General features: G+C 40.3%; 1 protein-coding gene across 1 annotated transcript; it reads left to right on the top strand.

Moving 5' to 3' along the window:
• The first annotated feature begins 227 nt into the window (after window positions 1-227).
• LOC114821502 (cytochrome P450 81Q32-like) lies at window positions 228-3,971 on the top strand. The gene is made up of 2 exons (XM_070813089.1): window positions 228-1,622; window positions 3,327-3,971. Exons 1-2 carry the CDS (start codon window positions 726-728, stop codon window positions 3,939-3,941), a joined length of 1,512 nt encoding a protein of 503 aa, XP_070669190.1. The 5' UTR covers window positions 228-725; the 3' UTR covers window positions 3,942-3,971.
• Window positions 3,972-14,160: the final 10,189 nt, after the last annotated feature.

Below are 14,160 nucleotides of genomic sequence, written 5' to 3'. Positions count from 1 at the left end.
ATCTGAACAAATACAAATGTTAGTTTGAATTAAATACGCAGTGTGACAATCACCTTGAAATGTCGTTCACTTACAATGTACACTCAAGTCCAAAATGTCAATGTCCAAGATACACAATGTAAAGTCAGTTGTGACAATAAATCTAGATAGAGACGAGTGGAAAATAGGCACAGAGAAGAAAACGGCTCCAGTAATTATGTTCTATAATACTATAAACACACGAAGAAATTTGAGATTACTAAGGAATTTTAAAATGACGGAATTTTATTTTCTATAATTTGTGGATTTTCTTGTTTGGTTAACCTAAAAGAAAAATGTAATTAAATACATAATTTGTTGTTTTTAAACTCTAAATCCTAGAAATTGGGAAATGACAAATACATGAAATTTAAACTTGGGAATTGGATGTTCCAAATTCCAAGTTTTTTTTCCACAAGAAAATTTTAAATTTCTATATTTATGAATCCAAATAAGGGAATTCATGCATGTCAATTTCTAAATTTTGACGTTTATCAAAATTCCAAATTTATTTCCCTTATCAAGATAAAAATGATCTCCAGAAAACATATGGTACCTGAACATTGAGCTCTAAACTGCTAAAAAAACTAAGCATGGATCACTACTGTCGCTGCATCGCACACCTCCTCCATCTATAAGTACCACATCTCCACCACTCACTGTAAACCACCCACTGATCACATCCATCTCAACTTCACAAGCAAACTATGGAACAACAGATCTTGTTATACACATTCCTCTCCATTATCTCCATCCTCTTCACCTTCAACTTCCTGCTCCAAACAAAACGACGCCGTTACAAAAACCTCCCACCAAGTCCACTTTCTCTTCCACTAATCGGCCATCTCCATCTCCTAAAAATCCCAATCCATCGAACCCTCCACCGCCTCTCACAAAAGCACGGCCCCATTTTCTCACTCTGGTTTGGCTCGCAGCGCGTGGTCATAGTCTCATCCTCGTCGGCCGCACAAGAATGTTTCACCACCAACGACATCGTTCTAGCAAACCGTCCTAGCTTTATCCTAGGCAAGCACTTAGCCTACAACAACACCACCATGGCAACGTCCCAATACGGCGATCACTGGCGCAACCTCCGCCGCATTGGCGCCATCGAGATATTCTCCACCGCTCGACTGAACACATTTTCGAACATCAGAAAGGACGAAATCAAACAGCTACTACATAAACTTTCACAAAACGCAAGTGAAGATTTCGCAACGGTGCCGTTGAATTCTATGTTCCATGAGTTGACCTTTAACACTATAATGAGGATGGTGGCGGGGAAGAGGTACTACGGCGAGGATGTGTCGGTGGAGAAAGAGCAGGCGAGGCAGTTCAGAGAGATTATGAAGGAGGCTTTTGCTCAAAGTGGAGCGGCCAACCCGGCAGATTTTTTGCCGATCTTGAATTGGGTTGGGAGCGACTCGTATGAGAGGAGGGCCATGAAGTTGGGCAAGAGGACCAATAAGTTTTTCCAAGGTCTCATCGATGAGCGCAGGAGCAAGAAGGGTGGAACTACTAGTACTATGATTGACCATTTGCTTACTCTGCAGGGATCACAACCTGAGTATTACACTGACCAAATTATCAAGGGGATTATACAGGTTAGTGTTTACTACTTTAATGGCCGTCTCATATATTATTTTTGGGAAATTTGGAAAACTAACCAAATTTTGGACCCTAAGTAGAATTCTAGCCACCTTTTTAAATTTATAATAATTATAACCAAAAGTTGATATAAAAGTACTAATACACCCTTCAAATAAAGTTTTCTCAAAAAAACCAAAAAACAAAAAAAGTCATCAATGGAAATTAAACAAAGCAAGATTCAATTAAGATCAGGAGATTCGAAGTAGAATTGAATAAGTTCAAAGCCACTCGTTCTCCTTGAAGTTCCTTAAACAACCCAAAACCCCAATTCAATCATAGAAGAAAACAAAATCCAAAGTTCAACCTTTGGAGAAAATGAGAGAAAAAGAGAAGGGACCATCACATTTTGGGCTTTTCACCAACGATTTGGTTCTGGAGTTGATCTTGGAAGTAGAGGTCCCAATTGAGGGGCTGAGATGTTGAGGAAGGGCAGCAGACACTGAAGTGAGCGAAGGCCTCATTGTAAGCTTGGTGGTGCAAGTGCTTGAACTCAAAGATTACATCGTTGTAGTTGAAAATCAGAAATTAGAGAGCAGAGGAGGAAGCTAACTGAGACTGAGAGTGAGAGTCGTCTTCATGTGGAGGAGGTTGAAAAAATTTTGGGGGTTCGAAACTAAACGAAGGTTGTGTGTGAGAGTATAAAAGAGAAAGAGGAGGAGGAAGAGAGAGGGATCGTGCTGCACGCCATGGTTGGCTGTGCTTGGGTTGGGTTTATGTGGCTTTGGATTATCGTCTAGAAAGGACAAAGATGGCGGTAAAAGACAGTTGAGCCTTTTGTTTTTTGGTTTTTTTTTTTTTAGAAAACTTTATTTTAAGTGTGTATTAGTATTTTCATATCAACTTTTGGTTATAATTATTAAAAATTTAAAATGGTGATTAGAATTCTATTTAGGATCCGAAATTTGGTTATTTTTCCAAAATTCCCATTACTTTTTAGAGTTTTTGAACTTTAATCCTTAAAGAAGATGAAAATTCAATAAAAACCTAGTGTTAGATTGAATATTGATTTTATTCATTTAATTCCTGATTTTTTTAAGTATGTATTGGATTACATATACTTTTCTTTTTCACAAACTCCTGCCAATGACCTTCAGAAATACAATTTCTGGATTTCTTTGAGCATCTCCAATGCAGAAATGTAAATTTAAGATCCATTTTCACTTTGATTGGCGAGACCCAACACCAAAAGATGCAAAAAAGATGTAAATTTAGGTTTATATTTACATTTTTGGGGCAAGATGAATATATTACATTTACATCTCTCTATTGAATTGTTTTCCGGCCAACCAAAAACATAAAATTACATTCCATTTCAAGATATCTTATAAATCCGATTAGAGTATCTGAAGTCACAATAATATAAGTGAATAAAAGATAAGTAGGTAGTTGGTTTTGACTGGTAATATATAATGGGTGACACATTTGATATAAAGCACTTGGTTGGTTTGAAAATAATAATTCGTTTGATGTACATGGATAACAACTAATCAATCATGAATTGCATATCCAAGCTGTGCGAATCCCCTCTCAAACAAGCAATCGCCTACATTTTTCCACCCATCATAGCTTACAACAGCTGGGTTTAGTGTTTTAGAAATTAAAGAAGACAAGTCTTATTTCTTTACAATTCATAATATTAACTCAAAAGTAATTTTTAGGTCATAATAATGGCGGGTACTGATACATCAGCAGTGACACTAGAATGGGCCATGTCCAATCTCCTCAACCATCCCCTCGTGTTAAAGAAAGCTAGAGCTGAACTTGATGCTCAACTTGGAACTGAACGCTTAGTGGACGAACCGGATATCTCTAAACTACCCTATCTGCAAAGTATCATCTCCGAGACCCTCCGATTATACCCTGCAGCTCCATTGCTACTACCACATTTTTCATCAGATGACTGCATGATTGAGAGATTCAACGTGCCACGTGACACAATGGTATTGATCAATGCATGGGCCATCCATAGAGACCCAATGTTGTGGGATGATCCTGAAAGCTTCAAACCCGAGAGATTTGAGAATGGTGAGGACTCGTCACACAACCTGATGCCGTTCGGACTGGGAAGAAGGGCTTGCCCTGGGGAGGGCCTAGCGAAACGTATGGTGGGGTTGACTTTGGGGTCGTTGATCCAATGCTTTGAGTGGAAGAGAGTTAATGAAAAGGAGATTGATATGGCTGAAGGTAAGGGATTCACAATGCCTAAAGCCGTGCCATTGGAGGCTAAGTGCAAAGCACGCTCTGTTATTGTGAACGAGATTATGATGGCTTGATCTATAAACAATATTCAGAACTTTGCTACATGGTTATTAATCTACTCATGTTCTCCTTTTTTATTTAATTTAAAAATAAATTAAAAAAAGAAAAAAAAGATTGAAGACTGCCATGAAACATTGGAGTGCATCCTCTGGTCTTCAGTTCTTCCAGCTATATTGTTGCTCTCGACGCAAGCTCATCCGACGGACCACTGGCAAATGCAACCGTTACCTGAATCAATGATTCAAGCTTTTTTTCCCAACATGAACTCATTTTTGTTAGCAAATGTTGATACTCTCTAGCTAGCGCGATACCTGGAATCTATGAAAGCACCACAAAAGTTGCAGAAGGTTAAGTAAAGTATGTGCGGCATGATAAACTTTGTAGTGTTGAGAATGAATTCTACATTAGTGAAATGAGAAAGTTTGCATGAGCTTATAAGACATTGGGCTACTTCTCATATTGCTAATTAGTTTTATGATGGAACCCCAACTTTCTTCATAGTGCTCAGAACGGGTTGTCCCGTGTGTGAAGCCAAAAGGCCAGACGCGTTCCACGTCACCTCGTTGTGTTGTCTATGTGTTACGCTTGAACATTCGCCACACATGAAGGGGCGTGTTGAGAATAATCTCACATTGGTGAAAGAAAAAACTTTGCATGGGCTTATAAGAGGTTGAGCTACTTTCTATATTGTAAATTAGTTTTAGGGGCACTTTGATTCAGGTCCAAAAAAATCAGCTGTTTTTGAATTGGATCCAATTTTATTTGATTTTTTATTACACCTGTTTTACCCTTTGAAAATAATTTTTTTTTTTAATTCTTTAAATTTGAATTTTTAAAATTTGAATCTTCAAATACCTTTATCTACCTGTTTTCTAATTAAAAACACATTATTACAAATCTTATAAGTTTATCAGAAACTAAAAGAAACATTGCTAGAGATAGATAAAAAATAAAATAAAATATTTGTGATGTAGGTAGAATCTATGATAGAGGTAGACTATGAACAAAAACCTATTGTATAGATAGATAAGACAAAATAATCTGTGATACAGATAGACTATGAACAAAAACATATTGTATAGGTAGATAACACAATTAATTTGTGATATATAGGTAGATAAACACAATTAATCTTAGATAAATTATCAACAAAATATGTAATATATATATAGGTAGATAAATACAATTATTCATGATACATGCACATTATAATATAAAAAGATTAAAAAAAAAAGGACAAGTGATATAGGTAGATAAAAACCACAAAAAATCGTGAAGAAAAATGATAGAGGGAGGAAACACTAGAGAAAATGCTAATTCAATAAAACTTCAAAGTTCAAAAAAAATATATATATATATAAAGGGGAATGAAGCCAAAAAAAAAAAAAAAGATGAGACGAAGAACCCAAAACACAAGATTGACTAATGCAATTTCCTAATCCTATAATGAACGGTTTGGGCAAAATAATGCAGGAAGAGAAAGATATTGTGAGGGAGAAACAAGAAAAGAGAAATGACGGGAAGGAGAAGAAAAAAATAAGGAGATTTTAATCCCTAATCCTATAATTAAGGATAAGATTAACATTAATCACAAACTTAAAAAAACATTAATTAATTAATTGGTCAATTTAAGGGTAAATTTGGTGAGAGAATACAAATAAGCTTATGTGGACAATGAATCACTGGACCCAACCCAAAAATTAAACAAAATTGGACTATAACTAATAATGGCTCATAAGATTGGACTCATTAAATTTCTCCTTAGTTTTATGGTGGAACATCTACTTTCTTTATTTAGGCCTAGCAGGTTCAACTAATATCACTGATACATGGCCGTCTTTGAGAATTTGGAGGCCCTGTGCAAAATTTGTAAAATGACCCCTCCTCAAGATAGTAACAAATTTTAGCACTCATTGATTGCAAGTTTACATATATTATTAATTGTAAGTAAAAAGGGTTCCAAACATAACCTTCACTAAATAATAAAAAACAGTTCATTCTTAAATATCCAAACATGAAAAAAGATCAAAATTCTAACTTTGAAGTTTCACTTGAACATATAACATTATTATATAATCAAATTGAAAAAAAAATTGTTTTTAGGTGACACACCCCGACCTGGAAAGGTCGAAGCATGCTGGTCGTCACCGTGAGGTGACGTAACCATAAGGGTAAGTCATGCAAAAAGTGAATAAAATTAAAACTAATTAGGACTAAACAGAAGGAAATGTCAGAACTGCCGTGATTCCTCGAGTGCCACAGAGAGTACAGCTATCTAGGTCTTGGAGGGGCGAAAAACAAAGTTGAGTGGGTCAGTAAAACAATGCTTATAAGAAAACCTTTATCATTGAATATATTAACCCCTCGCCGTAAAATAAGTATAGTTTCCTCAAAACATACTACGTAAGTATGAAAATCCAATATATATCAGCCATATAACCAGAAATATGCCAAGTAAATGATGTATCATATGCCACAATAATAATCATGTGATCATCAATATAACTAAGTGCTCATCCATCTAAGCTGACACACAAGTTCGAACAGATGGTTTCTGACACGAACAAGACTGGGTGTAATCAATATGCTCTAGTATTACGATCACGTGAAACTGGTGCAAAAGCACATCACATACAAGTCGGATCGCCTAATGCAATCTACCTGACAAGACTGGCACCTAAACTTGGATCCAAGGTGAGCGAACGGTGCGGATGTGAACATACACGTGAAGGACTGGCCCTGGCCTTGGGGCGAGTACTAACACCTGGTGAAGCAAGATGAGCATGTACACAAGCACGTATGCATGCCATGACAGTAATATCACAACCATATAGCAGCATTTATCACAATTTATATCACAATAATGATACTAGGCAATGTAGGCGTAAAAGTGACATAAATATGCATTTATGGAAACTATAAATATATATATAGGTATAAAGCAACTGCCCACTCACAAGTACGTCGCTGGGTCGTAGCCCCCAAGCCTAGCTTGGCCTCGAAAATCCTCGGAATAAGTTTCCCCTATATGTGAAATAACTAAATAACATTAATTAAAACACATAACGGAAACCTAAATAAAACGCCCATAGTTTGCTCAACCTAGGGTATAAATATATGAAATCGATCTACTCGACAACACGAACGCGTACGTACCAACTACGTGCCGCCCAAAGTGGCGGTCCACGCGCGCCCACGCGCCCCCGCGAGTACACTGTACTTGCCTTCTTTGCGAAAATCTGCAGTTTTGCAGATTTTTGGGTCAACTTCCAGAGCCCATAATGAGCTCGATTCTCAACCCAATGCACTTCTACAAAAGCCAAATTAAAGCTAGGAATGTGATCTACCGATCCCAATTTACAGAAAGTTCGAATATAGTCCGTGTTGTTCAGAAATTTGGTCTGAAAGTGGCCAAACGACTACGGCTGAAATTTTCCAGAAAACTAAAATTTTCTTCCCAACTTCCAGAGTTGATTTCTAACTCGTTACTTAACCAAATTCAGTGATTCAAAAGCCATTTTGAAGTTAGGAGTGTAGAGAACAAGTTTGTACCTAGAAGAAGTCCAATTATGGTCGAGGTTGACCAGAAAAATGGTTTCAAAATGACTAAATAGCCACGGTTCTTGTACGAAAAACTTCGGGTTCTCATTCTTCTTGAGTTTCTGGGTAAAACCACACGTTCAAAACACAAACAAATGATCAATAACAACCCATAGAAGTGAAATGAAGGTTCTAAAGGTTTCTTAAGGCTTACCTTAGCCATGCATGGCTTGAAAACCGTAGTATCGAACTCGCCGAGTCGGACCTTCCGAGTTGGACGTTCAAAACTCGGTCAACACGCGAACCAGATGTATGGTCGTGATCGTGGGACTAAAATGAGCATGATGATGTAGTTTGTTTGTTCGATCTATAAGCTTTGGAGCTTGCTCATGGAGTTGCAGAGGAAGAAGAAGAAGAATGTGGCGTGGGAGAGGGAGAAGAGAGAGAGAGTGAGGTTTTTGAAATTTGCTTTGCTTTTTCTGATAGAGGGGGACAGAATATAAGGAAAAGATGGGATATGATGGCTGAAAGTGGAGTGATGCAGAGAGTGCACATGATGAGTTTAAAAGGAATCCAAGGATAGCTTTTCAGATTTCCTACAGTAAAAGGAAATCGAAATCTATCCGAAGTAGATATTTTACACTTTAAAATTTACGCATACTCGTACTAGCGTGTACAATTTAAATGCGATAGCGAGAAATAAAATGGAAAGCGATAAGAATAAGTCCACGTCACTTGCCAGTAAGGCATAGTCGTCAAAACACATACTCGGGGAGAAATTACATAGGAAAATTAGGGATGGGTCGTCACAATCTACCCCCCTTATAAAAAATTTGTCCCTGAAATTTCAATACTAACTACTATCAAAGCCATAAAATAGACGTGGATACATATCTCGCATACGCTCTTCTATCTCCCAAGTGGCTTCCTCCACTGAGTGGTTCCTCCACAAAACCTTCACCATCCGCACAGTCTTGTTCCTAAGAACCTTATCCTTCCAATCAAGGATAGTCACTGGAACCTCGTCATAGGTCAAATCTGGATTGATTTCCAGAGGCTGAGGAGGGATTACGTGTGACGAATCAGAAATGTGCCTCCGTAGCATCGATACATGAAACACATTGTGCACTCTCGCCAACTCTGGTGGCAAGGCAAGTCGATAAGCAACTTCACCGACTCGTTCAACGATCTGGTACGGTCCGATGTACCTAGGGCTGAGTTTCCCTTTCTTTCCGAATCGCACAACACCTTTCCACGGTGATAACTTCAAGAATACCCAATCACCAACCTTATAAACTCTGTCGGTAGAATGTCTGTCGGCGATACTCTTCTGCCGATCCTGGGCCACTTTTAGGTTAGCCTTTATCACCTAAATGTTTTGTGTCGTCTCCTCCATGATCTCAGGGCCCACTAAAACTCGTTCGCCGACCTCGGACCAACAAAGTGGAGTACGGCATGGTTTCCCATACAACGCCTTAAATGGTGCCATACCAATACTAGAATGGAAGCTGTTGTTGTACGCGAACTCTATCAACGGTAAGCGTTTGTGCCAAGCGTCACCAAACTGTAGAACTGACGATCTCAACATATCTTCTAAAGTCTGGATAGTTCTCTCTGACTGCCCATCTGTTTGGGGATGATAGGCGGTGCTGTAGAGTAATCTCGATCCCAAAGCTTCCTGAAAAGCTACCCAGAACTTCGAAGTGAATCTGGGATCCCGGTCAGAAATGATACTAACTGGGATTCCGTGGTACCTAACCACTTCAGAGACGAACCGTTCGGCCAACTGATTCAACGAGTAATTCTCACGAACGGGTATGAAGTGCGCTGACTTGGTAAGTCGATCAACTACTACCCAGATGCCATCGTAACCATTTCGAGTACGAGGTAACTTGTACACGAAATCCATTGTAATATCTTCCCATTTCCACTGAGGTATCGGGAGTGGTTGCAGCAATCCAAACGGCTTTTTCCTTTCTGCCTTAACTTGCTGGCAAATTGCACAACGACTAACATACTCTACAATCTCTCTTTTCATACCTGGCCAATAATAGAAGTGTCGGATGGTATGATACATCTTGGTGCTCCCTGGATGCATCGCATAAGCAGAGATATGTGCTTCATCCAATATGTCTTTCTTTAGTTCCTCAACATTCGGTACAAACATCCGATCACCTTGCATAAGCATGCCGTCAGGATCTCTAACACAGAGGTCCTTCTTTCTCCCGTCTGACACTGCCTGTATCAATTCCTGAGATTCCGTATCATTCCTCTGGGCTTCGAGAACACGATCCAACAAAACCGGTCTGACCTGAAAACTGGCAATTAGGGCCCCCCGACGACCCTCTTTTAATGCTACTCCAGTGGATCTTAGGTCAATCAAAAGAGGAATGCGGCTAGCATAAAGAGCATTAAGTTGGCCATGAGACTTCCTACTAAGATCATCAGCTACTGAATTGGCACGACTTGGGTGATACTCAATGGTGCAGTCATAATCACTGAGTAACTCTACCCACCTTCGCTGCCGGAGATTGAGGTTCGGCTGATTGAAGATGTACTTAAGGCTCTTATGATTATTGAAGATCTTACACTTTTCCCTATAAAGATAGTGCCTTCAAATTTTCAAAGCAAAGATGATCGCTGCCAGCTCGAGGTCGTGAGTAGGATAGTTTTTCTCATGGGGCTTTAATTGTCGCAATGCATAAGCAATCACTTTATCATACTGCATTAACACACAACCAAGACCATTCAGAGACGCATCACTGTAGATCTCAAAGTTCCCACCATCATCGGGAAGTGCTAAGACAGGTGCATGAGTGAGAAGATACTTCAACTGCTGGAAACTCTGTTCACACTCACTACTCCATACAAAATGAACGTCTTTTCTGGTCAATCTTGTCAGAGGTAGTGCTATGGTCGAAAAGTCTTTCACGAAGTGTCGATAATAACCAGCAAGACCAAGAAAGCTTCGAACTTCCGTAACTGTCCGAGGTTGTTCCCAATTTTCCACAGCTGTTATTTTCTGAGGATCCACAAGCACACCCTGAGCTGATACCACGTGCCCTAAAAATGACACTTGATCTAGCCAAAACTGACATTTACTGAACTTAGCATACAACCGATTTGCCCTTAGCGTCTTTAGAACCAAACGCAGATGCCTGGCATGATCAGTTTCATTCTTAGAATACACCAAAATGTCATCTATGAAAACAATGACGAACCTGTCGAGATATGGATGGAATACTCGATTCATCAGGTTCATGAAAGTTGCTGGTGCATTAGTCAAACCAAATGGCATCACTAGGAACTCGTAATGACCGTATCGAGTTCTGAAAGCTGTCTTCGGAACGTCGTCGCTTCTGATCTTCAATTGATAGTAACCAGACCTCAGATCAATCTTCGAGAATACACAAGCACCTTTGAGCTGATCAAAGAGGTCATCAATACGAGGTAACGGATAACGGTTTTTAATCGTCACTCGATTCAACTGCCTGTAATCGATGCATAACCTCAAGGTTCCATCTTTCTTTCGTACAAATAGAACTGGAGCTCCTCACGGGGAAGTGCTTGGCTGAATGAAACCTTTATCAACTAACTCTTGCAACTGGGTTTTAAGTTCTCTCAACTTTGCAGGAGCCATACGATAAGGTGTAAGAGAAATAGGATTAGTACCTGGAAGTAGGTCGATGGTGAACTCCACTTCACGATATGGGTGTAAGCCAGGTAATTCTTTGGGAAAAACATCGGGAAAATGTCTAACTACTCCGACGTCTTCCACAGATGCATCAGTCTCTTTCGCTAGCACAACATGAGCTAAGTAACCTTGACAACCTTTACTCAACAGTTGTCTCACCCTCATGGCAGTGATAACTCCATGCTTTAAACCACCACGCTCACCGATAAACGTGACAGTAGGCATGCTCGGTCGGTGAAAAGTAACAACTTTCTCATAACAGTCCAACTTGGCATGATTGCAGTGTAACCAATCCATGCCTAAGATAACGTCAAAATCAACGATATCCAAAGGAACAAGATTAGCCGGCATGACTACATCTTCGACAAGGATGGGACATCCTTGATACTCCCAACGAACATATCAGATTTCACCCCTAGGCATCGAGAATTCCAACTTGTAGTCGAGTGAAGTAGGATGTGGTTGAGTCGTTTGAGCAAACTTATGGGAAATAACTGAATGTGTAGCACCAGAATCAATTAAAACTTTAGCAAAATGGCCTAGAACATTCAACGTACCCATGATCAAGTCCGGATTAGCCTGAGCATCCTGAAGGGTGATGTTGTTAACTCTTCCCTGAACTTGTTGTCTGCCTCCACGACCCCTGTTTGCTTGAACTTGATTACCTCGACCTTGATTACCTCGGCCCTGCTGCGGTGGAATTGCCTGTCTGCTTGAACCTCCACTGCTAGACGCTACGTCTAGGTTCTGATACTGCCCTCCATTATACATCTGTGCTCCGCCGCCTTGATACGGTGTATAATCTCCCTGGAACTGTGGATAACCTCCCTAAGTCTACTGATAGCCTCCTTGGTAGTAGGGGACCTCAGGTGTATACTGGTATGGTCCTCCTTGATTCGGAACTACGCCCCCTGGTAGTGGAAGGCTCCACCGTGGCCTAACTGCTGACGGTTACCAGGTGCTGGAAGCTGCTGTAGGGGGACTGCCGGTGGTAGAACAGGCTGATTCTTCTGATTCTGAGGACAATTATAAGCCATATGCCCTGTTTGTCCGCAAGTGAAACATCCTCTGCTTCCCCTCTTACACTCGCCATAGTGACGGGTGTTACACCTGCGACAAAACTGAACACCTGAACTGCTGGAGTTTCTTTAATTCTGAAAACGAGAACTACCAGTGGATCTGCCTCCTCTTTGAGATGTACGGAGTTAGAACCCCCGCTAGAAGATCCAGAGCTATTTCCACTCTTTTTAAAATTCTGAGCCCTTCTCGGGCCAAGAAATGATCGTCCCCTGTTATTGTACCTCTGGACATCCCCACCAACGCCCTCATTCTCATCATCAGGAGCATTATCCGAATCTTCAATCCGAAGCAAGACCTCGAAGAACTCCTGGTAAGTAGCACAAGGAATAGTAGTTGCTATATTGCGCCATTTCATGCAAGTTCCCCTCTTAAACAAACGAAGCAGCTCCCGGGGATTAGCAGCAGTCTCGGGGCAATAACGGGATAAGTCAGTAAACCTTCGATGATACTTAGTGGCTGACATATCGCCCTGCCTCAGGTCTATGAACTCATTCTTCTTACTATCCACATACTCAGGAGGAATAAATCTGGCCTTAAATAGCTGTTTGAAAACATCCCAATCTACGACATCCGCATCAGATAAGGATTTCTTTTTAAGTTCCCACCAAGATTCTGCTCCCAATCGAAAGAACCAGGTAGCGGTCTCAACCCACCTCTCTAGGGAAAGATTACCCTGCCTGTGCATAACTCGAAAAGTCTTCTCCACATGATCGAACCATATCTCTGACTTCTCCGGTCCCTCATTACCAAAGAAATCGTTAATCTTCAGGCGGGATACAATATCTAGAGTATTCCTCGGGGTAGGACGGAGTGAAGACTGAATAGCAGCGGCGATAGCCTCACCAAATTGCCCAAAGTCTGGAAAGTTATTCTCCGCTGGAGAACGTGGCTCTCTACGAGGTGGCATGGTTTTGACATAAGAAAACAAGTGTTAAAACACACTAGGAAGTGAAGGACTGTCTAAACCTATGCTCTGATACCAAGCTGACACACCCCGACCTGGAAAGGTCGAAGCATGCTGGCCGTCACCGTGAGGTGACGTAACTATAAGCGTAAGTGATGCAAAAAGTGAATAAAATTAAAACTAATTAGGACTAAATAGAAGGAAATGTCAGAACTGCCGTGATTCCTCGAGTGCCACAGAGAGTACAGCTATCTAGGTCTTGGAGGGGCGAAAAACAAAGTTGAGTGGGTCAGTAAAACAATGCTTATAAGAAAACCTTTATCTTTGAATATACTAACCCCTCGCCGTAAAACAAGTATAGTTTCCTCAAAACATATTACGTAAGTATGAAAATCCAATATATATCAGCCATATAACTAGAAATATGCCAAGTAAATGATGTATCATATGCCACAATAATAATCATGTGATAATCAATATAACTAAGTGCTCATCCATCTAAGCTGACACACAAGTTCGAACAGATGGTTTCTGACACGAACAGGACTGGGTGTAATCAATATGCTCTAGTACTACGATCACGTGAAATTGGTGCAAAAGCACATCACATACAAGTCGGATCGCCTAATGCAATCTACCCGACAAGACTGGCACCTAAACTTGGATCCAAGGTGAGCGAACGGTGCGGATGTGAACATACACGTGAAGGACTAGCCTTGGCCCTGGGGCGAGTACTAACACCTGGTGCAGCAAGATGAGCATGTACACAAGCACGTATACATGCCATGACAGTAATATCACAACCATATAGCAGCATTTATCACAATTTATATCACAATAATGATACTAGGCAATGTAGGCGTAAAAGTGACATAAATATGCATTTATGGAAACTATAAATATATATATATATAGGTATAAAGCAACTGCCCACTCACAAGTACGTCGCTGGGTCGTAGCCCCCGAGCCTAGCTTGGCCTCGAAAATCCTCGGAATAAGTTTCCCCTATATGTGA

The sequence above is a fragment of the Malus domestica genome, chromosome 15, assembly GCF_042453785.1.
Source record: "Malus domestica chromosome 15, GDT2T_hap1".
Classification (NCBI taxonomy): Eukaryota; Viridiplantae; Streptophyta; class Magnoliopsida; order Rosales; family Rosaceae; genus Malus; species Malus domestica.
Note: the sequence above shows the minus strand (reverse complement) of the source record. Positions and strands in the feature narration are given on the sequence as shown.